Here is a 25,153-nt window from a genome sequence, read left to right on the forward strand (position 1 = left end):
CTCTGACAACCTTAAGTCTCTTAGTGGCTTCACTTATACACCAAATGGTTTCCTCAGAAATTTAATTCATTGATTACACAGCTTTTCAAAATACATTTACTTCTAAAGTCTTCCTTGACTACATAAGAATATTGAGAGAGGAACAAAGCAAGCAAACAATTTTTTGAGAACTAAAAATCAACATGCTGAAATCAGTTTTCTTTAAACTGAGTATCTTCTTCTTCTTCTAAGATGGAGTTGTAAAGCCTTGCAGTTACAGACATACCAGACAAGATGGTTCTATTTGAATGGGATTCTGTTTCAGTTTGGCATAAGGTTAATGGAGGAGAAATTATTTCCTATACCTGTTATATCAACCTTGGCTTTCCACAAAGGTTTAATATCTCTGACCGTTATTTAATTTTCTATTTCCTTCCTCTGCATTTCTTTGATATTTGGCATAAGACCACCATCTGTTTTTCTTTGGTTCTTAAAATACTGTGCAGCCTCTTGCTTAAGCAAAGGTGGCCTATCAGAAGAGTTCTGGGCTGACAAGTCTGTTCACGAAGGCAGGCACTTCACAGAGCTAAAATGCTTTCCTCTGTGTCTCTGTCATGAACCCCTGTTTCAGTACAATTCCTATCTTCACCACAATTCTGTAAAGAGCAGAACATCAGGATTCCTAAAACTGCCTACTTTTGCCATCAGAATGGTACCAAGGCTTGCCATTAACTGTATGATTAGAATCTATTCCTATTTATACAAGTTCCTTGTTTCTAAAGCAGAACATAAAAACCTAGCAGTTCAATTACAGTTTGTCAGCTTCTATGATTTCCCTAAGTTTCACTTCTTTAATATTTTTTGTCAAATTCTCTGACTCAAACTTCCTAACAATACTCATTAGTGATCTAAATGTGTGTGTAAATAATACATTCTTAAGAAAGACTCAATTTTCTGCATAACTGTTCTTTCCCAGGGAGTGACCACTAATTTCATTCTTGTTTACACCAGCTTTTTATTATCGCAGCTCTAGCCTTTGGAGAGAGACCCTTTAACAGTGAGAAATATAAGTATAGCAAAAGGTGTTAAGCAAATTTCCATCAAGGGCAGTGGGGGGGGGGGTCTTCCAGCTTGACCAAGCACTGCACTTTGTCAACCATCTCCTTCAGCACACTTGGCATCACCATGGCACCATGACTGCTATCATGGGTGTAAAGTAATAAACATTCTTCCTCAGCTATGAACCTTGGGAGTATAGTAGGGAAGATGAGCCTCCAGTTGCAATGGTGGCCTGATATTATTGGAGTAACCAATCATCTTCTAATTGTATTTAAAGAGCATCCCACAGGCTGCATCTAATAACAGGTGGTGTTAATGTGGTGATGAACCTGTTATTCTGATTGGTGGGCACAGTAACTAAAGGAACCCAAGTGCTTTGAATGGCGACTGCCATTCATTTATTAAAACAGGGGTGGGGGGAGGTCCATTCCCGCCAATTCATCCTTGGAGCCTGGAACCAGCTGCAGGTGATGACGTGCAGGATAGGGCATAGTCTCCGGAATAGCTCAGGGGCCTCTCAGCAGGTAGCAGTATCTGAAGCGGAACAGAGACAATGGCTGAACAATAGAGTGATCTAGGGAGGAAAGCTCCACCCTAGGTAATCTCCTTAGTGGCTGCAAGGTCAAGTTCTGGCTCAGCCAGATTCAGGCTGAGGGAAGGTTACAGTTTTCTACCCAGAGATCCAGGCACCTCTCAAAATCTGTCAGAAAATATGAATTGTGTGGTAGAAGGAGAATAATACACAGCTCACAATTCCTGAAAGTGCAGGGAATATACCCTATGGATGCACTGACCTAAGTGGGACACCAACATCACACCCCTAGTGCCAAACCTCAAGGATCCATGAGGGAAAAGAGGTAGGGACAAGATAGTCAGAGCCAGGTACAGTGATGTCTACAGTGAAACAGCATTGGCCAGAAATGTCACTGCCATTGCCTGCATGAATCCACTGTGGTTAATAAGTACGTGGACATCTGTAGCTAAAACCAATCATAAAGTATGCATGGATGAGTGAGAGCCTTGTTACAACACACCCTGACTGGAGCAGCTATTGATCACTTCTGTGGAGACAGTCTGAGAGGCATCCCAATTCCAGACTATTGTCCTAAATCCCTACACGTAGCGCAAGTACTGGATGACATTAAGAAAAGCCCACAAAGTTGAGAGGACGAAATGCTTTTAAGGGTAAGAAGTAATAGGTGAAGCAATGAGGAGACTCGGTGAAAAGAGGAGCTCTTCACGTGTCCCCCTGAAACAAATATCAGTTTCAAAGCAGTCGGTTTGCATATATTCAATCTTGACCTGCTTTAGCAATGATCACATCACATGACTCTGGCTGTCATACAGGTTACAGAGAAACAGCATCTTCCTGGGGAGGCATCATGAGGGAGCAAGTGAGGAGCTTCCTAGAAGGGTCAGATGCTGAGGACTATAGAGGCCTGCATCAGTGTAGCATCATGGAAAAGATAGGGATGGCTTCACAGAGATGACACACAGTCAGACTCACTTAGCATCTTCTACTTGGCTTTGCCATGACTAAAACAGGAAAGATGAGCGTTGGCCTCTCCCCTCTTCCTCTCCTTCTGTATGCATAGTGATCACAGCTGCTTAGGTTACTGGTTATTAGTCATTATTAATGTTAGGAAAAGCCCATAACAATTTGGTGTATAAAAAATTAGACAACATACCATGCAGTTGTTTTTTTTTTTGTTTGTTTAGAAAGCTGTTTATTGACTTGTAAATGCCATATGAACACTGGAGCAAACAGAGAAATGAACAACCCCCTAGAGTTGATCTCTAAGAAAGTGTATCAGCCTAATGCTTAAATCCCTTCCTCTATTACAATGAAAGGTTGATGTGTTGAAAGGTTCTATTTTTTTAAAATAGTTAAGAAGTGCCCATAAATGCACATAGAACAAAGATTAGGCTTGACACATACACACACACACACACACACACACACATATACACACACACACATATATATATATACACATACAATCAATATATAGGTTCATATGTATATATATATATATATATATGTGTGTGTGTGTGTGAATCAATGTTTTCTTTGTGAGTGGAGTCTCTGTAGACTTAGTTACCAATTTCCTGAGTAACACAGATGCAGATATCATTACAAATGGAAATAACCTTTGTGAATTGTGGAGAGCCAGAGTACTGCCATGAGAGCAGTGTGTGTAGCCAAGGCCATAAGAACAGTGTGTGTATCCAAGAGGATCTCCGATCTATGTTAGTTTGTAGAGAAACTTTCTGAGGAAGAGCTTTGTTTGCTGAAGTGCATATAAGCTGGAGCTGCAGAATTAAACTGTGAGCCTTGATCAGAACTTTGTCTTGGCTTCATGCTTCTCTCACCACTCCTCTCCCATCCCCAACCCCCAGCCCTTTTCATTTCTAGACCTCCTTTCAGGTGGTCCCTGATCAACCATAAGCTGCTAGGCAGCTACAATGGACATAGATCCGTTCTAAAAGAGAATGATTTCTCAGGGCTATAGTCTGTGAGGGAAGCTCCTTAAAGGACCAGCATAAGGTGAGGAGTGTTGCAGAAACTCACTCTTAGGTGGCACTGCTCATTTCTCTCTTTTTAAATTCCAAACTCTATTGCTTAAAATGTTGAAAGTAAAAAAAGGCTCTAATGCACAACCTGCTGGTCAACATGGAACTCTGTATTAAAAGAGAAGTGCTTCACCGTGCATGTGATAGGATGGCCAGTGTCCCTTCTCACAGTCCCAAGGGGTTACACTGCACAAAACATTTAGGTCACAGGAGAGTTGCGTTGGAAGCCCACTGTATTCTCCTGTTAGATCCATAGCAAACTCTGGAATGAGGATATCTGTGCTTCAGAGCAAAGATGGAAGTTTGGCTTCCAGATTATTCTATCAGCAACCTCAGACCCAATGCATATGATATTGAAAGAGCTGGGTTTTCTCACTATTTTCCTTTCATTCCTTGCTCATTGGCTAGGTCTCCTTTCTGCAGTAGGCAGGTTTCCACTGTTCCATGTTATGGTGAAGTAGTAATCTTGTAAGAACTGTCAGATGAGCAATTGAATTACAAAGTCAGGAGACATTGGGCTTTGACTGTCTTGGGACAGTTAAAGTCTACCGGATGTAGAGAAGTAGATTCCCTTTCCTCATAAGAGATGAAAGTGAGACTCCTAGAGAATTGGAGAGGCGAGGTCATGGTGTACAGTAAGTTATTTGATATTTCTGTTACCTTTTCATCTTTAGAAATAATCATCTCTGTGTCCTGATTTTGAGGAACCGAGGGGAATTCAAGGCAGATGCTCTGACTTTCAACATAGGAACAATTTAGCCTCAGAAAAGAGTAAGTTGAAAATGGCAGACCATTGCCTAGGGAATTGTAACAATACATAAAGGGCCAGTAGTGGTCATTACACTCACTAGTGTGATCATGGGACACTCACTGTATCCTTCTGTTTGGTGTGGGAACAGGGAGATGTTGATGAGATTCTAGTAGAGCTCTCACAAAAACTAAATCTTTTTACACAGGTAAACATATGGATGTTTTCGAGGGGGTTAAGGACAGGTAAGGAAATCCTGAGATGGATTACAGGTGTTCTTTGCAAGTAAAAGTCAGAGAGTTGGACTTTTTGTTGGGTGCTTGTACCGTCTCTGTGTCCTTGACCAACCTTTTATGCTGTAGGGATCTCAATGATCACATGAAAACTTTTTTTTCAAGCTGTGCGTTGGTTCCATGTATATCTCACACAGAGGGTCAGTATAGAGGAGCATGGATTATGTATTTGTAGGAATGCATATTGAGACAACTTCTAAGTTGTACTAAACTGTGGAGGTTCTGCCCTGACTAGCAGGTGTTGGGAGTTCTGCATTTGGCCTGCCTGATAAGAGAGACCTGTGTTGAGAATGGAAATCTATGCCACTGGCTGCCAGCATGAGGTGATTTATATCATCAGTCACTTCTAGAGGTTGGGTTTGTGGCTTTTGCCTTTGTAAGTCTGCTGCTTTGCAATAAAGTTGAGCCTGGATCAGAACTTTTGTCTTGGCAATTCCCAGACTCTCATTCAAGGTGCCTACTTTGGCTGGTAGTCAGACTACACTAAACTGCTTTACCACGTATCAGTCTAAGTTTTGTTTTGTATTTACGTTTTCCTCTCATTTAGAAAGAAGGTGTACTTAAATTGTCCATTACAGCCTTGGGTCCATTTGTCAGTAACCTCTGAGAAGCTAGGAGCGTAATCAGGCACACCAAGGCTGAGTTCAAAAATCCCTTTTTAAAAGATAATTTTCATCTCTACATCAGCGTAGTGCTTCATTATTTTTTTTAAAGTACAACTGAGTCAACATGATGTTTTTCCGGGGGTAGTAAGATTAAAATCAGAACACGTGGACCAGAAAGGACTTGTAAGCCTAATATTTCTGTGAAAGGCTCTTCTCACATCCATACACCTCTTGTTGTGGCTCTGGAGTTGAAAACTGTAAAGAACACATGGCCTCAGAAGGCATTTTTCCCGATGCTGTAAGCTGCACCGCGAGTACAGCCTCTGTGCAGGCGGGCGGCGGGCAGCTTACAGCATCGGGGAAAATGCCTTCTGAGGCCATGTATTCTTTACAAAAACCATCCTGATTCCCCGTGGTTGTCATAGGAACTTTGCATTTTCCTTCCACACTCTACTGCAGGCTTCCAAGAAGAAATCCAGGAACAATAGAAGTTGCCCTACCTGGATTCCAGGAAGTCCTCCTCGCAATACAGTACCCACGTGACTCCGACGTCACAAGCACATCCCACCTGGCTTTTGATCAACACACGTGAATCTTCCCGAAAGTTGGACTGGAGTCCTGTGCTGCTGAAGATTCCTGTAGCATCTCTGGCTTAGAGGTTGGTCGGGGGAACAGCGTAGCTTGTGGAGCTGGGTTCCGTCTCAGGGGGAGCGGACCTAGGCTAGGTGGGAGGGCGGAAGAAGCTGCGTGGACTTGCCGCGCTCAACTGGCTGGGACAGGTGAGGTTGCAGGCAGGGTAGGGGACTGGGTGTTTGGGATTGTGAAGGTTTCCTTAGAACACTGCGTGCAGCCCGAGTCTACACCGGAGCAGGTAGGTAGCGGGGGAGTAGATAATAGTGCAAGGGCAAGAATTGCAAGCTAATGGTGGTCAGCTGACTACCTGCTCCTGTGATACCCGCTCTGCTGGGAAGCACACTAACCTGGTGCCCCATTCTCACCTGGCTGCTGTGAGATTCCTCAGCAAATGGGTTTTCTGGTTCCTCCTGTACAGCGTAGCTGGCCTATTGTAATGGTTGTGATTATATTCGTTTTCTCTGCATTTAAAGAATTAAGAATGATTAAAAAAATATGATTTGCAACCGGTGGCATGTTGGGAAATTCTGGAACACAGAAGGGAGATCTGCCAGAAGGAACCACTATAGAAGCTTTGACTAGGGCTGAGACAGCACAAATAGCCAACACATCGAGGGAAAGACTACAGAGCACAGTGCCAACCAGGGAAGCTGGAGCCTGTTTCACCTTGCGGGCTGCTTTTCTCAAACCTTTGAAAAGCTCCCACATCCCTAAGTTAGGGTTGAGTAATTTGGGGGTGGGGGTGGTGGTGGTGGGAAGACAGAATGTTTGGTTAGCCCACAATGCTTGCCTCACCATGTCTTCATCTGGGCTTGAAATTGTTGAGCTAGTCCATGATCAGGGGGAAAATCTTACGAGGCCTTGTTTTAGGGGGGCCAGGCTTTTGTGTCAGGTCAGCAGGGTGAGGAAGAAGTCACAAACCTGTGTGTATTCATGTGATTTGGAGTAAACAGACCTGTGATAGAAAGAAGCTTGAGCCTACTGTGAGGCACATCCCTGTTATCTCTGCATTTGTGAGGGGGAGGGGCAGGATCCTCTGGTCATCCCCTGCTTGATAGTAAATTCAAGGCCAATGTAGGCTACCTCAGTCTTTGTCAGAAAACAATAATCATGCTTGATGGACGTGAGAAATACTCTGTATGGTTCATTCCATGTCTTCCAGTGAGAGCCGTGGCAAACCCCTTCACTCAACACTTTGGTGTCTTACAAATTGCACGTGCTTCCCTTCTGCTGACCCATTCCACGAGGGATTCAAGCTTTGTTTTCACTAACATGCTCGTGTTAAAGACGGTGCATTGGGGTGATTAATTGTTTGGATTTACTGTGTGAGGAAGAACTCTCCTCTTTCCCTTGCTTGAATATTCTGCCTATTTGCAGCGAATGTCCATTCTTTTTGGATAGTTAGTTTTAGATTCTGCCATGACCTGAGAATGCTTCCTTCTGGTCTTCCCTGAATTCTTCCGGTTTGCTCCTTCCATATCTAGGCAGAGACTCCATCATTTCTTCATCTCCTTTCTGCAGTTCTTTACTGATGCAGGCTTATCCCAAGCTTTTGTCCCCGCCGGCAAGAACACACTCAGGACAACCGGAATCTTCTGCGGCAAAGCTTTATTGCTTACTTCTCAGGAAGATCCCGACCCCAGAAAATGGAGTCCCTTATATAGCACTCAGCCATGACGTTTCAGCACCTGATGTGGCGTGACAGCTCTTGATTCATTGCTCGCTCATCACACCACTATTACACCCCGAGAATGGGCAGTGACTAGGAGTGAGTTCACTCTCGCACTTGCGCACAAGGCTTGTTTACTAGTTTGTCACAGCGGAGGCCAGCGCCATCTTATAATGGTGATTGCTCGCGGCACGCGCACCGCTCTCCACAGCGATTGCTCGCTGCAAGGCTCTCCACACAGGCTACTGTGGTTTACGTCTCTGTGTCTTTTTCTGCTTCTTCATCTGGGATAATTTCCTGTGTCCCTCCCCCAGAGGTTTAGTGGCTTCCAAATACTTCTTTCAGTTAGCTGGAACAAACCCACATCATCCACTGTTCCTCACACGGGTACTGCCGTCTGCAACCAGTAAAGCTTACTGCTAGTGTGGGATGCCGTCTTCTTGCACAGGTTTAAGTCCAGGTCCCCTTGGTGTGCAGTTGTCCCTCTGACCTCCCAGGCCTCCTAATGTTAGTGTGAGGGAAGTTGTGTTTACAACTCATGCATGAACCTTGCTGTGTTAGACAAGTCCTATCTGGAAACTTCTGAAGGGAGCTGTGGTGGGTGATGGCAGTCAGATCCTGCTGATGTGTGTGATTATATCAGAGGCCACGAAGAGAAAGTACCAAGGATTGGAACAGGAGCCAAACACATATGCAAAGAATCAGCCTGAGGACTGCAGATTCTTATTACATTGCCATTTTGTGTTATTAAAGTATTTTTCATAGTGTCCTCCATAGTCATTATCCTATGTAGTATCCTATGTAGTAACTATGTGAAATGAGTCTGGTCCCATGCCAATTTTCTCTAAATCTCCTTTCCATTGTTCTCCTCTTTCCAGAATCTATGTAAAAATAAGTCAGATGGATCAAGGTGAAAGTCCCCACGCTTTACTGAGTACACTCCATGTACTGGTGCTTTCAGACTCAGAAAATACATTGGCTCTTTAAAATTCACAGATTCATCTAGACATCTAATGTACAGAGCAAGGCGTGATATATTTATTTTTAAATTAAAATTACACAATTCGCCGGGCGTGGTGGCGCACGCCTTTAATCCCAGTACTCGGGAGGCAGAGGCAGGCGGATTTCTGAGTTCGAGGCCAGCCTGGTCTACAAAGTGAGTTCCAGGACAGCCAGGGCTATACAGAGAAACCCTGTCTCGAAAAAACCAAAAAAAAAAAAAAAAAAATTACACAATTCATGTTTCCAAGGCAGATTCTATATATTGTGGTCTCCCATATTTTTTTTATGGTTCATTCATTTCTCACTCATAAAGTTGCAAAATTTATTTCCTTGAAGCAAAATTAATGATTATTTCATACCACTTTTATATGAACTATGTCTCGGGACAAAGGTCCTGGAGGTGCTGCTTTCTGATGTGTGTGGTGTGCATTTTAAGCGCTATGGTGTTTAATGTACATAGGCTGGGTTTGAATGGAGAGTCAGTATTGTTAGGAACCTGATCAGGAATCCAATCCTCTCTTTGAATCTCACTTTGACTTCCCACCCAGGTCCTGCTAGTCTTTACTTTTGTGTGACTTCTCTGAATAGATATCCGTGAGAGACACTGACAGGAGATGCAAGAGTTCATAATACATCTACTGTGTTCATTCTTTTACTTCTAGAGTTTCTTCTGGGACCAGTCTCCATACAAGTGGAGTATAGATATCTACCTCCCAAGTATTATAAGTAGAAGTTTTGATGAATAACTATTTGCCTCTCTCTGGATCAGACATTATTTGCATTTCCTCCTGTTTGAAAATGAACTCTACAAGTCAAAAATTTCTCTTTAATGATTCTCATTAATTGTATTGGCTAAAATCCCTACTAAGATCAAAGACCTACCACCCATCAGCCACAGAATCGCGCACATTGGCCTTACGACAACAGACACTTCCTCTTGTTCCCCATGCAGAACAGCGATGGCCTATGTGAGGTGACATAGGGAGGAATCCTTGCAGTTAATTCTCAATACTGTTTCCCTCCTTCCTGGGGACTTGCCCTTTTCCATGCTGATCATTTTTCCATCTTCTTTGTGATCCCCTAGTTCAGCAGACTCACCTTTCTTTTTTTTTTTTTTTTTAATTTTTATTTAATATATGTAAGTACACTGTAGCCGTCTTCAGACACTCCAGAAGAGGGCGCCAGATCTCGTTACGGATGGTTGTGAGCCACCATGTGGTTGCTGGGATCTGAACTCTGGACCTTCAGAAGAGCAGTCGGGTGCTCTTACCCACTGAGCCATCTCACCAGCCCAAGACTCAACCTTTCTTAATGCTGTGACCCTTTAATACAGTTCCTCATCTCGGGGCAAGCCCCATCAAAATGTCTTTCTTTGCTACTTCATAATTGTAATTTTGCTACTGTTATCGTAATGTAAATAAATATTTTTGGAGACAGGTTTGCCAAAGGGGTTGTCACAGGTTGGGTACCACCGACCTAAGATGAAACAAAGTAGGATCTGTCCCCCACCCACCCTTCTACCCTTCTGCTTGCTTATAAAGTCAGGAAGCTGCTGTGTTTAACTAGCTATGAAGAAGCTTTCAAGACAGTTGAATTTCTTTTCCCTTGAGAACTTGCTGGGTCTCCATTCACCAGACTGCTTCATTCTGCCTGTGTCTTTTAGATCTGCTGGCCTCCTCACAGCCACTTAACTATGCACTGTATACAAAAGACTGTTTTCTGAGTCATCACTCTTTAAAGAACGTGCATTTCTGTTACCCTAAAGCCTTATGACCAATAGCTATACCCTCCTTCCTGCGCTGAAATCACCTAGCACTTCAGACAGAAGACTCAGAAGATTGCAGCTGTACCTGACATGAAGGTCTCCCAGCTAAGGATCAGTTATCATAGTGATAGAAGCTGCCTTGGAAGCTTCCAAATGAGAGAAGCAGTAAATCATCCTAGTTAGCTGTTACCTAGTTCTGGGACAGTGGACCACAGAAACGTCCCATATGGCATGATATCCCTAATGGTGCCACAATGCCAGTCACATCTTGACATTAGCAGCAGTATAATTGGACTTAAAGGTCGATCAAGTAGACATACATTATGGATAGAAGCATGGGCTGCCACCCATGGCTTGTTAGGTCTTGAATTCTGGAGGACAGCCTAATGCCACCTTACTAAACCATCATAAGTCTAACTGAATTCTGAAGACTTTTCCTAAGGTCTACACATACGTGAAGCTCTTACTGCTCCTCAAAGTACTTCTTGCTGCAGCACAGAGAACGTTAAAGAAAACTGAAACTTACCCAAATGCAGAGAACTATAATCTGTGTCCAGACCCAATAGATGCATCTATACCACACTTTCTGCATATAGTCATCAAGGACTGTTTCTGGATAGAACCAGAGGTCCAGGAGGTCTGCTGTGAGGTCGTGAAGCTTAGAAAGTGAAGGGAAGCTGCACCCTTCAATATGACTGACTAAACAATGACAATGTCTCATGGTTCCCTGAAGGGGGAGTCTCCTGGGTAAACAAAGATGTATGGGCACCTAAGAATTGCTGAGAGAGGGGGAATTATTCTTTCAGAGGGCTGAGTCCACTCTCTATTCATCCAGTAACAAGGGGTCAGTCCTGATAATATAAATACAGGAGACACTGAAGAGAGACAGCTGTTCAGATTTACATAGATATGTGGAGATTTATCTATATATTTATACATGTATGGGTGAGTGTAACAATAATAATTAGAGAAGACTACACCATAGATTTGAGATGAAGGCTTTGGGGACAGGAGAGAAGTTTTAATGAGTAGATGGAGGGGAAATGATGAAATTACTAATTTTTTTTTATTTTTTTATTTTTTTTTTTGGTTTTTCGAGACAGGGTTTCTCTGTGTAGCCCTGGCTGTCCTGGCACTCACTTTGTAGACCAGGCTGGCCTCGAACTCAGAAATCCGCCTGCCTCTGCCTCCCAAGTGCTGGGATTAAAGGCGTGCGCCACCACGCCCGGCAAAATTATTTTTTAATTCAATCATTTTTCAGAGAACAAAAAATACAGTCTTGTCAATTGTGACAGTATGGGTGAGGCTGGAAATTACTTCAGGTAAGTACCTGACAACGATAGGTACCATGTGATCTCATCAATTTGTTAAATGTAATGAGCTGAAACTCGCAGAAGTTAGAGATAAGTGAAATATAAGGAATTGTAACTCACAAAAGGTGAAGATATAATGGTTTTTCCTACTGACCAGTGACAAAAGAAAGCCAGGGCTTGTGGACATCCTGAGCAATGGATGCTCTGGAACAGTGTGACAGGGAGAAGCTCCCAGTCCTGTTGGCCCGAATCCCGGAGGTGTGTAAGGATTATGTGGGGTACATTCGAGAAGAGAGTATTTGAGATGATTATAGCAAAACTGAGACGATTCAAAGCTAACTCATGCAGTTATAACAAAATACCGCATTAATACATAAATTCCTGATGTTATCATGAAGTAGTGAAAAAGGAAAAGTAACATATGACTCATTTTATAGGTAATTCTGGGACTTTACTCAAGGAATTATGAAAAGTGGGTCCTGAAATTCCAAATTCTTGAAATAATAAACTAGCATCAGCAAATCTATTTCTCTGCTACAGCGCTGATATACGACGGTGCAAAAATACACGATTTAGGGAACATTGCTCACAAACATGGCTCAGTACCCACACGAGAATGGGAAGAACGGGAACATGGCTAAGGAAAGAGCACATTGATATCGGGAACTTGGCTAAAGAAAGAGCAGAGTGATGTCGGGAACATGGGTAAAGAAGGAGCAGAGTGATTGTTCTATTTTAAAATCTCATACAGTATGGTTACTCCTTTGCATGCTGATTTCCCCGTATGATCAGAACCTTGAATGATATTATTCTGTGAGTTCTTCCTTTACTGTTCTACCCCTTGCCTCCTCCATCTCCTGTCCCTTGTCACTGTGCTTTGAGTCGCTGCTGAATTCTGGACAAATGCAGAAACCCAGACGAAAGCCAGAGTCACCTCATTAAAGTCTGTATTTTCATTTCATTTCACATTCACGGCTTGTGTATATTTAGTGTTGACAAGAACTTCCTCCCTCACCAGGCCTTTCTGCGGATAGAACTGTTTATGTGTGTGGTTTATAATATAAGCATATGGCATTAAATGGATGCTTCTGTGGATGTATTTATTTTATATTTCATCTGTCTTCAATGTATAGAGCCCATATGGTCTTATAGCATCTTTTACCTTTTTTCCCTTGAAGATGGGTCCATTGTGAGGTCATATGAGCACCTTTGATGTGTCTGAAGAATATTACTCAGTGATGTGAGAAACATGTCTAGCTCTCTTTCATCCTTACACAGAATCTAGATTTGTGTCCACAGGCACATGATGCCCGTGTAAGGGTTTCTATCACTGTGATAAAGATCATGAGGAAAGGCAACTTGGAGAAGAAAGGGTTCATTTCAGCTGACATCTTCAGGTAACAGATCATCACTGAGGGAATTCAAGTCAGGAACCAGTGCAGAGGCCACACAGGAATGCTGCTTATTGCCTGGTATTCCATGGCTTGCTCAGCCTGCTTTCCTATACCATACAGAAATACCTCCCCGGTGGGGTCCCACCCATACTCTATAGATATCTCATTATCAACACTAATTAGGAAATGCCATAGGCCTGGCTACAGGACAGTGTCATGGAGACATTTTTTTCAAATATTCTTCTCTCTCCTCAAATAATGCTAGCTAGTGTCAAGTTGACCGGAGAACTATCCAGCAGAGTTCATCTTGGTATTTAAATGATTTTAGTGGTTTTCATTTATTTAAGCTGTGATATCATTCATTGGTCTTCATTTCAGGAAATGCTGTCATTCAGGGATGTGGCCATTGATTTCTCTCCAGAAGAGTGGGAGTACCTGGAGCCTGCTCAGTGGAATCTGTACAGGGATGTGATGTTGGAGAATTACAGCCACCTTGTGTTCCTGGGTGAGCACTGTATCTGTAGAGAATTTGTATCTCACCATTAACATGTTACTTCCTCACTTTGTACAATACGGGACTCATGGGAGTATTTGCTTTTCAACAGAAAGTTTCATACTCTTTAAAAAAATTTAGTCAGGTTGTTGAGCAGCTAAGAACTACTTCATTGATTTTCTCTTTGTGTGTTTAACCTTTCTGTGTTAGAAGTATATATCTTTCACTACCAGAAATTCAAGGGCTAGGCATGGTGGCGCAAGCCTTTAATCCCAGAACTTGGGAGGCGGAGTACACTTATTAATTAAAATGTCTAACAATTCAGTTTTAATATTTCTCCCTTTAAATGAAACTTACAGTCTGCACATTGTACGTTCCAATATCTATTCTGGTAATCTTGTCAGAAACCATTGTAAGGAAATAAGTCTCTTTCCTTGTAAACACTGTGCTTGAAGGGTCATATCAATTCCCTGTACATGACATCTTATACAATCTCATTTCCTTTTCCTACAAACAGGGCTTGCTGACTCTAAGTCACAGCTGCTGACATTTCTAGAGCAAAGACAAGGCTCTGCCGCTGTGAAGAGACAAGCAGTAAAAGCAGTGTTCCCAGGTTGGTAGGAAAGAGGAGGTCGGAACAACGTGGAGGTGCAAAGATCCAACAGATCCCATAGACCTTGAGACATAATGTCCTTGTCAAGAACGTCTTAGGTCTCTCCCTCTTGTCTTTGCTTCCAGAGAAGGACATGTCTCAGATGTTTGTGGTGGTTTAAGTGTCTTCACCTGTGTGTTTCCTGAGCAGTGAGCTGTGCTTGTATTTACAGTGACTTCCAGGGCTCTTCATTTTGTTGAGTCTCCATTATAAAGTGAGACTCAGGGAAATACCAATCAGTGGAGGTCAAAGTTAGAGTCATTTACCCACTGCGATTGAGAGAAGGCTCATGCCAGAAAGATCTGTACACCAAAGGGAGGCATGACTGGATCAAACCCACAATTCCATCACACAGAGACAGGCAGGGCCAGATGACTTAACAGATTCAGTTCTGTTGATTGAAACAATTTGGGGTGGGGAGCACTTGGATAAAAGCCATACAACCAGAGCCACATTGAGCAGTTCTTTCTCCACTGATCTTAGGGGAGAGTCAAAACATTGACTTATTATATGAAGTGTATATATACACTTTACTTGTAGTATAGATACAATAATTTAACAGAGGCTATTTTTTTTTTCATCAAAGATTTACAACTAGTTATTTATCAGGGCCAGATCATTGGACTTAAGAAGAGAAGGATGACAGGACCCTTCATGAATAGAACCCCATCAAACTACACAGCGAGGGTAATGTGATGAATTAACATGACCTGTGCACACGTAGGGTCTTGACAGTTTCAAGGAAAAGTTTATAGAAAACACAACATGGTCATTATGATTTAGCTAGCATGTAGACTTCCCATAATCACTAAGTTCATGGTTATAGCGTATGTCAGAATTTAGCTATGATTTTGGAGTTATGACTAAGAGACTTTAGCACTGTGTCTCTTCTATCCTTTTTAAGGCTGTGCTTTCCGTTAGTTGTTCTTGTTCTACACAGCTTTCTACCATGAGGTAAATAATAGCAGCCTCTCCTGGAAACATCCAGAAACTAGATGTTCTCTAGTGCGTGGTATCTCTCCCCGGACTGTCCTGTTGTTTTCCTTCTAAACTGTCCCAGAGTTGGAGAGACAGTTTAACCCAGGACAGAGGCTGTGGGAGAAATGCTGAGTCAGTTACACTTGAGCTGGAAGTGGCTGGGGCATATTTTATCTCTGGAACTAGGTTTTCAGTGAGCTAAAAGAGCATATGACGATTTATAAAATCATTCTCTGTATTCAGAAGGCATTGTTTCTCTGTAAGACTGAACCCAGGCATGTACCTAAGCATGACTTGTTTCAGTGTCTTCAGATGTGGGCAGACAGCCTGTGAAACTCAATGTCTATTTTCCTTACTAAGGCCCAGTGTTAAGGATACTATCCTGATTCTATGAGACACGGATATATTGGCTCCGTTGTGGATCAGTGTCTAAGTTTTACATACAAACTATACCTGTAACCTTGCAAAGAGACTTTTAAAGAGAGAAACCATGAAAACTAGACATGCGAGGAACTTAGAAAGTTCTAGAGATGAAAGAAGGGTATCAGGGCTTACTGGAGCAGAAACAAAGACCAACTTCAGCCATAAGACAGTGGAGTCCCAAACACATACAAATGCACACACACACACCCCTCAGAGGAATAAGGTTTGCAAACCTTGTATAAAGGACCCAACCTCACTTTCATCTCCAATCACCCAAAACAAGCAGGGAAGCTAGAGGACTCTTCCCACCAAAAAACTGGCTTCAACCCTTGTCCACAGTGAGCTTGAGTCCTGGACCTACAGGCTGGCTAGACTCCTGTCATGCGTGGGTCCCTGCCTCTTCCCACTCTGGAGGCCCTGACCTGGTGGCTACCTCAGTAGCCTATGTTCTGCAGTAGAGGTGACCCTGACACTACTTTGCTCTAATAGTATATGAATGGGTCAGAGAGATTATATAGCTCAGTCCCAGCAGCCAAAGGATCCCTTTGGGCAAGCGTGGCAGGGAGTTACTAGGTTTAGACTTTTGACAAGACCATAAGGGGAACTTGGTAGTGGGCATGAGTGCTTTGAGGAGCGGACATGGACTTTAGGAGGACCACTAAAGCAACCTCAGCAAGGACGTTGGCATCTCTCCTGGAGCCCAGACAGGAGGACAGAGGAACTCTATAGCTTCCAGTTGCCTTAGTTCTAAAGTGAGCTCAGACAGTGGCCCTGAGGAACAAGTGTAAGAAACAGAACAATAGCTGAGACAGCATACATCAGGTGGATTTTTCAGTCATTCACTGTAGCATCCACACAAATGACATAATATATGCATTTTCCTAAACTCAACATCTTTAGCTTAGATGTTAGAAGGAGATGCAGGGAAGGATTCCCTGTCAGCAATTTGTCTACTTACTTAATCTTTACCAGACAAAATACATCTTCACCTACCTCCTTGGAGGACCAGAAGCACTAGGTCGTGTTTTGCTGACAGCAAATACATTCGTCATTTGCTGTCAGCAAGTGTCATTCGACACTTTGGCCCTGACTTGATCTGGTGTATAAAGCCAAACCCACAATTGCATCATACCAGGCAGCCCAGCCCCTGAAACTTCAAGTGTCAGTTCCCTTGGGTCAAACAATTGAAACAGTGGATCTTCCAAAGCTCCAGGTTTGGAGGCCCCATTTTTTTCCACACTATTGGTTAGCTTTGGTGACCAGTTAGCTAATACTCAGGCAGAATGGAGTCCCTTTGGCTCCTTTGCTCCTTTGGGAGTCTTTGCAATGTTTGCACACATCTGAACATCTGCGCACTTTTCTGAAGACCTAAGTACGAAATCATTGTGAGGGACTAACATTACACTTAAGTGCATCTCAAATCACTTACGCTCATGCTAATGAAACTTATCCCAAGAGCTCTTTGTGAAGGATGAAAAATTTCTCAAATGTTTTCCTATCACATACTCAATAATAAGGATTTAAAATGCATGCCTTTTGTGGATACAGAATTCAAAGATTAAACCATGCCACTGGGATTGTGTGTTTAATACCTTATTAATAAGTTTTCACAATTTTGTGGATTCAAGATTTTTTTCCTTTGTTCTTTGATCTTCTGTACCGATGTTTCTAATTGTGCATTGCCTATTATCACTTGGTATGCTCACCCTATATATTTTGATGGATAAGTAAAATACATTGATAGAACACTTAAGGAGAATATAAGATAAAAATAGCTATAATCTTTGTTTCTGTGAAATCTCCCTTTATGGTAACCAGGGCTCTTCCATTGTCATGCCCTGTTCATTGTCTCTATCTACTCAGTGCTCAATGGTTATTTAATCTTGGAAATTAATTAGTCTTAGAAATCTGTCATTTCTTGGGGATAAAGAGATGACTCAGTGCTTTAGAGCACTGACTACTCTTCCAGAGGTCCTGAGTTCAATTCCCAGCAACCACATGGTGGCTCACAACCATCTGTAACAGGATCCAATGCCCTCTTCTGGTGTGTCTAAAGACAGTGATAGTATGCTCACACATATAATAAATAAATAGTTCTCGCTTAAAACAATAGTCATTTTATTGCCAGGCCTGGTGGCCCACCATATTAACCCCAGAATTTGAGAGGCAGAAACAGGTGGATCAGTGAAGTCAAGGTCAGCCTCATATGCATAGCAGCTTTTAGGACAGCCAGAACTACAGAGAAACCACGTTTCAAAAAATCCAAACCAATCTAACACACAAAAAGTAGGGATCTGTTCATTGCCTCATATTTGTGTCAGCAAAGTTTTGTTAATTATGGGTGAACTGGTTTTTCATTATTATGCCTTGGTATCTTTCAGGTATATACTTTCTAGTCATCAATATAAGACATAAAATACAATCCCAAATCCTTAGGCTATACTGTTTAGTCTTCGTATGGATAGCCTACTTGTTACGTACTATATCTTTTTTCCTTACAAAATAAAAACTCGATGCTTAGTATAAACATTCAATGTTTGTTCAGTCTCACAAACACAATAAACTTTTTATTTTCCAGGCTTCTCTATTTTATAATTCTATGAATGACTGGCCATGTAATTGCTAAATGGGCTTATTTCTGTTAGTACATTACCCTTATAACTTAGCTCTTTAACTTTGAATAATATGCCATTATTTCTATGTTTTATTTGGTTGTGGTTTAAATAGATTGCTTCCATCTACTCTATTTGTGAATTATGCTCAGTGCCTACAAGTACTAAAATATACTGCAGACTTTTTTAGTGGTTAAATACATATGAGTTAATGTCTTCTTCTTTTTTTTAATGTCTTCAATTTTAAAAATAAGCCTAACAAGTAAAAAAGAATATTGCTTAACATTTGTTCATATTTCAACTTTGACTCAACAGGAATAACACCCAATGATTCTAACCATTACAGCAATCCCACTAATTGTGAATCACTCCTTCTTAAACGAAGAAGAATTAATACAGGGGAGAAACCCTACAAGTGTGGAGAATGTGGTAAGGCCCTTAGTTCTCATAAAACACTTTCTATACACCAGAGACTTCACACTGGAGACAAACCCTACAAGTGTGAAGAGAGTCATAAGGCCTTCTGTACGCCCTCATCACTTTTTATACACATGAAAAATCATACTGATGAAAAAAACTTCAAGTGTGAAGACTGTGGCAGAACATTTTACTATCTTTCAATGCTGAAGCAACATCAGAGAATTCATTCTGGGGAGAAACGTTACAAGTGTGAAGAATGTGGATACACTTCTTACGACCCTTCATTCCTTGAGCAGCATCAAAAAATTGATTGTAGGGAGAAATGCTACAAGTGTGAAGACTGTCACAAAGCCTTTCATCATCACTCAGCCCTTAGGAGACACGAGAGAGTTCACACTGGACACAAGAGAGTTCACACTGGACACAAGAGAGTTCACACTGGACACAAGAGAGTTCATACTGGACACGAGAGAGTTCATACTGGACACGAGAGAGTTCATACTGGAGAGAAACCTTTCAAATGTGAAAAGTGTTGCAGATGTTTTAGGGAATCTTCATCCCTTAAGAAACATAAAAAAGTCCCGTGCAAAAAGGAACCCTACACTTGCCAAGACTGTGGCAGATATTTTTCAAATTATTTGAGACTTAGACGACATGAAGTGATTCATTCTGAATATAATCCTTACAAGTGTGAAATATGTGACAAAAGATTTTCCCATTCTGCAAGTCTTAGGAACCATCAAAGAGTTCATAGTAGAGAGAGACCACGCAAGTGTTAAAGCATGTCACCAAGCCTTTTAAATATCATTCAACCCTTTCGAAAAACAAGAACACTCATGCAAGAGAGAAATCCTACCAGTGTGAAGATGTGGTATGATGGTCTGTATATGCTTGGCCCAGGGAGTTGCAGTATTAGGAGGTGTGGCATTGTTGGAGTAGGTGTGTCAATGTGGGTGTGGGCGTTAATACTCTTGTCCTAGCTGCCTGGAAGCCAGTCTTGTAGCAGCCTTCAGATGAAGATGTACAACTCTCATCTCTTCCTACACCATGTCTGCCTGGATGTTGCCATGCTCCTGCCTTGATGATAATAGACTACGTCTTTTAATCTGTAAGCAAGCCTCAATTAAATGTTGTTCTTATAAGAGTTGCTTTGGTTATGGTGTCTATTCACAGCAGTAAACCCCTAAGACATGTGGGAAGTGTGATAAAGCCTAGTTAATCTTGATAGCCGTACTCAACACAGGATAGTTCATAGTGGAGTGAAGTCCTATGAATTTTTAAAACATTCAATCTTCTTCCACTCTTTTTTTTTGGCCTGGCAATAAATATTTTAATTTTTTTTTCTTTATTCTTAAGATGACAAATAAGTTTCAAGTTTATTTCCTTTGTTTTGTTTGCTATTTAAATAGAAAGCTAAGCCACAAACAGGTACAACCAAGACATTTTTATCTCACAGTAACACCCTCCTGTCGGATCCTCCTCCAAGTTTGACCACTGACTGGGCTGGCAAAGGGTGCGGGGAAGACTTTCGTAGGTAGCACCATCATGAGCCTGGGAGAGGGGGGTGTCGGGGACAAGGGTAGGTTCTTTTTTTTTTTTTTTTTTTTTTTTTTTGGTTTTTCGAGACAGGGTAGGTTCTTATACCTGGCTCCTGAACCCCAGGCCCCTGGACTGAAGGTGAATGGTTAGTCCTCCCCAGGGAGGGAGAAGGAAGCCACCTACTCTTGCTCTCACAGGTCAAAACGAAGCATCATCCTGATTCTCTGCCGGCTGCCAGGTACCCTAGTGCCAAGCACGTCTGGTGCCTGATGCTCTGGGGTGCTAGACTGACAGCTGACAGCATCTTCATGGGATACCAGGAGTTCTGCCTTGACAGCAGGTAGAGAACTTCCCACACAGCAGAACTGGGGTTGGGGAGAGGGTGTGGGCTTAGTAATTTCTGGTCCCACTACAAAACCTCACTTTTGATTAGAATAGAGTACCATCTCAAAAATTCTCTACACAAACCAACCAGCCAAGCCAAAAAAAAAAAAAAAAAAAAACCAGAAGAAAAGAAAACCGCATTCATTTCACTCCCTTTAAAACCTATATACACGTTAAGTTAAGTTGTTTTCTTTTCCATTTTTTCTTTTTTTGATTTTTTAAAAATGTTTTGTTTTTATTATTTTTTAAAATAAATTCAGTGTTCACATTTCTATAAAGAATTAATGCAGTTTCAGGAGACCTGCCCTTCTTGAGCAGAACAGTGCTTTTCCCGGCCCGCCTCTAATCTGACTGTTCACCCTGATGCTTCAAGTTGCCTGGAAAAGCCATAAGCCTGTGGAAGAGGTCTGTTCCTGGCCGGGCCTCCGAGCCCCGGGCTCAGTAAGCTTTGGAGAAAGCAGAGGGGAAGACTAGCTTACTGTGAAACTTTTGCTAAAAAATATTCATACACGTCAGCGTGTACGCCTGTCAGGACGCTGAGGAGAACAAAAGCTTGGAGACATCCCGTCCAGGCTGTGCGGGGGGGGGGGGGGGGGGGGGGGGGAGGTGGGGCAGCGCCCTCACCCCGGCCTGTCCTTGGACGTGGGGTGCGGGGGAGTCCTGGCTTTCATCTTGGGCAGAGCCCGACTTCCTAGTTCATGTTCAACTCCATTCTCTAAAACCTGTGCCGAGTCTTACACTGCGCGGGAAGCACAAACGTTCAGCTTGTATGCAAAAAGGTACAAAAACAACTAGAATATAAAAGTTTTGGTAATATAAGGCCATCTGTTCAAGTCCACCTTGGAAACCTGTAACAGATATTTAAATACTACATGAAAAGGCATCTTTAATATACTTTTTAAAAACATTTGAAGTAATTAGCTAAGAGTAAGTGTGAGTGTGTGTGTGTGTGTGTGTAAAAAAATTTCATTTCCCTTTGAGGGCACTTTGTCCTTTGAAGGAGGCAGGGTGGCAGGAAGGCAGGGAGGCCACGTGGTTAGTGCTTCAGCCAGGGGTAGGCTTCGATGGAGGCCTTGCTTCGGTCCCCATAGTCTTACAGGAGCTCCTCCCCAGCTGCGATGTCTGGGGAGGTGATGAGGACGAGGTGAGGCACGCCGTCGATGTCGATGTCGTGCAGTTTGGTCTGGCAGTTCCCACACTTACCGTGATTGATGAGTCTCCCCAGGCGGTTCGTTTCTTGAGTGGCATCCAACGCAGTAGGTTTTGCTCAGATACTGAAAATAGTACATGTAGCAGCCAGTGGAGGGGTCCTGTGCGTACAGAGCCTCCCGCTTCTTGGCATCGGTGATTTCAATGAGGTCCCCATGGTATTCTACCACAAAGTCTCCCCGGGAGAACTGCTTGGTAGCGATCACACCCCTGCCTTTGCCATCAATTAGATCGATCTTCATGCCTTCTTCCTTCCCGCTCTCAATCAGCTCGTCTACTTTCTTCCTTTCTTCAGACTGCAGCTCAGCCTTGTTCTTGCGGGAGCTCCTCTGCACAGGGTAGAAATCCGTGAGCTTTCGATTCTGCTGGCTTTTCCCTTGAGACTTTTTCCGAGGGGCCTGCTTGCCCTTGAGGGACTTTTTCAGGGCTTGCTTAGCGACCGCTACGTTGGTAGAATCACATGATGGGGGTGGAGTTTTTGGAGGTTCTGCTGCTTCGGATTTTTGGTTTGGAAAAGGCGCCAGGGGACCTCTCCTGGTGTCTTTGCTCTTCTGTTCATCTGACTTCACAGCGCTTCGTATAACGTTCCCGGCGTTCCTTTTCTCTTCTCGCGTCCTGTAGATTCCAGCTAATGGTTTCCCCGGGCGTTTGACCTCGTGATGGGCAACCGAGTTCTCTTCCTGAAGTGGAGAGCGCATTGCAGAGCACTTGTTCGGACTCATGTAGGCATAGATCTTTGACTGCCCAGCAAACTCGTTCTCCTGCAGCCCGGCTAGGCCCATGGCGGCGCGGCCGGCGCCCTCGCCCTTGCCGCGGCCCGGCCACCAGCGCTGCCGCCGCCGCTGCTGCTGCTGCAGCTGACGCCACCAGCGCCGCCGCGGCGCTCCGGGAAAGAGCCGGCGGCCGGCGCGCGCCGCAGCCGGGGCCAGAGCGAGGCCGGGGACCCTTCTTCCACTCTTAAAACAAATCTGTGCTCCCAGTTTTATGTCCGCTTGACAGGCAAACTAGAGCTGTCTGAAAGGACAGAACTTCAACTGAGTAAATGTTTGCATAAGATCCAGCTTTAATTGTTTTCTTAATTAGAGATTGATGGGAGGGCCCAGCCCATTATGAGTGTGGTCATTCCTGAGCTGGGAGTCCTGGATTGTGTAAGAAAGCAGACTGAGCAGTCCATAGGGAGCAAGCATCCCTCCATGGCCTCCCCTATGTGAGTTCTTGTCCTGGCTTCCTTTAATAATGGACTACAATGTGTTGGTGTAATCCAAACCCTTTCCTGCCCAACTCGCTTCAGTGGTAGTGTTTCTCAGAAGCAATAGGAGCCCTAACTGACTGACTAAGGCAACACTCATTCTGACTACAAACTCCATGAGTGTGTGGAACATGGTGAAATGTTTGCTAACAATTCAGATTTTGTACAATTCAAAAGGATCTGCAGTGAAGACTATTAAGTGAATTGTTTTGGAATATCAACACAAACATCTTACTTCTAATAGCACAGATGCTAAAAAGTCACCAGAAGCTGGTGGTGGTGGTGCACGCCTTTAATCCCAGCACTCGGGAGGCAGAGGCAGGCGGATTTCTGAGTTCGAGGCCAACCTGGTCTACAGAGTGAGTTCCAGGACGGCCAGGGCTATACACAGAATCCTTGTCTCGAAACACCCCCAGCCCCCCCCCAAAAAAAAAATCACCAGAGAAGAGTAGAGACCTCTCTTTGCTATAACCTCCCCACCAATGTGTTCAACCAATGTGCTTGAATCTTGCATGGATGGAGGAGTTTTCTTCCTTCTGTAACTATATATATTTCATGAAACTGTTGCTATGTTGTATAACTTGGTCCTTTGGGTGCCTAGAATCTGATTTGTGGGCTGTGGTACAATTTCTGTCCTTTTAACCAGTAGCGGTGTCACCCATGCTCTTGATATAACGTATTCCCTGGGTGTATAAGAAGCTCCATAAACTCACATTCCTCACCATGTTGGACTTTATGGAGATGATCTACATTGGATCTAATCTAAGCTAACTGGTCACTAGTGTTTGTCTCCCCAGGAAAAGCTAACAGAAATCATTGTCAGTTGTATTTGGCTTCAGAATGAATCTCTTCGTTTTCTTTAAACCTATACATTGTTTTTCATATGACTCCAACTGTGATGTCATAGAACTTGGCATTATTTTGAAATAATAATTGAAAGGATGCATTTGATTAGTATGTATGTGATGTCAATCATGAAACATTGTAGATGCAGTTCTTATATAATTATTGATAGGGATCCTAAAAGTGATCTCACAGTTGTGTTTATTAATTTATGGGAACACTTATATTAGGGCAATTAAAAACCTAAAAGTTATCAGTCATTACCTTATAAATGATCAAATATCTCTAATGTGCCCAAATTTTGTTTTTAGTCATGCTAGGTATAAAATGAAATTTAATAAGAAGTACAAGATGGGAGGGAAAGACCAATTTATATCTGTCATTTTATAGTTTTCTGTATATACTATTAAAGAAAGTACATCCTAAAACAAGTTTAAAATAACCTTAGTTTGTGTAAAAAACATAAATGTAAAGACCAAGTGTAATTATATTTTTAAAAAGCTGGTTTGGGAAATAGAGTGCTACAGGTAAAAGTATTATATTTATAGTACCCTTGCATAGCAGGACATCCCCAAACTCAAGAAACACCATTTCCCTTGGATGTATCATATACCCTATCAGAGTAAATTGCTTGCTGGCCACATAATAGGATAAGTATATACGGGAAGATAAGACTTGCTAGACATCTGCTGTTCGAGAAGCTCTCAGCTTCTCGACCATATCATGAAACCCTCCCCTATATGTGTGTGCATGTGTGTGTATATACATATGTATATGTGTAATTCTCTGTGTGTGTGCGCGCGTGTGTGTGTGCATGGAAGATGAATTATTCTCTCATGTCTCTCATGACCATGAGATGGATCCACTTCTCCAGTGGAGGAGTCTGTACCCATATCCTAAATTTCTCAAGCCTCAGACTTCAGTGTCTGAGGCTTGAGTAACTGACTTCAGTGTCTCCCTTTGTAACATATTAGGATGCTGTGACAAGGGGAACCCTATATCTATATCTAACTAAGCCACCAGCCTAGTGCTATTGGATTTATATCATAGTTCAAATGGCTGTGGCAAGAATCTGGTAGGAAGTAATTTGAGGTAAAGGAATATGGAGATTTGAATAAAGCATATTACACATGCATTAAATTCTACCCAGATGAATATCATTTAAAAACTTCTATTTGGAAATACTCAAATTGTCCTGTTTTAGCAGTAAATTACAGAATGTGACTCAGGCTGTCATGAAGATCACAGAATGACATATCTTCCTGAGAAGCTGTCATGATTGAATGAGTGAGAAGACTCCCGGAAGGGCTAAGGCTC

The 25,153-nt window shown here is 42.6% G+C and overlaps 1 protein-coding gene and 1 pseudogene across 2 annotated transcripts; one reads left to right on the forward strand and one right to left on the reverse strand.

Annotated features, from left to right (window-relative positions):
* Positions 1–1,453: 1,453 nt before the first annotated feature.
* On the reverse strand, positions 1,454–23,720 carry LOC110308534 (N-lysine methyltransferase KMT5A-like). The gene is made up of 2 exons (XM_085830994.1): positions 21,739–23,720; positions 1,454–1,572 (listed from the first exon to the last, which is right to left on the reverse strand). Exons 1-2 carry the CDS (start codon positions 22,524–22,526, stop codon positions 1,545–1,547), a joined length of 816 nt encoding a protein of 271 aa, XP_085687120.1. The 5' UTR covers positions 22,527–23,720; the 3' UTR covers positions 1,454–1,544.
* LOC110308529 (uncharacterized) lies at positions 5,909–19,902 on the forward strand (annotated as a pseudogene). Its single transcript, XR_015045407.1, has 4 exons — positions 5,909–5,916; positions 13,413–13,539; positions 14,045–14,140; positions 18,508–19,902. The product of XR_015045407.1 is annotated as an uncharacterized LOC110308529 (transcript).
* Positions 23,721–25,153: the final 1,433 nt, after the last annotated feature.

The sequence above is a fragment of the Mus caroli genome, unplaced genomic scaffold (genome assembly GCF_978045245.1).
Source record: "Mus caroli unplaced genomic scaffold, Mus_caroli_1 scaffold_15, whole genome shotgun sequence".
Taxonomy (NCBI): Eukaryota; Metazoa; Chordata; class Mammalia; order Rodentia; family Muridae; genus Mus; species Mus caroli.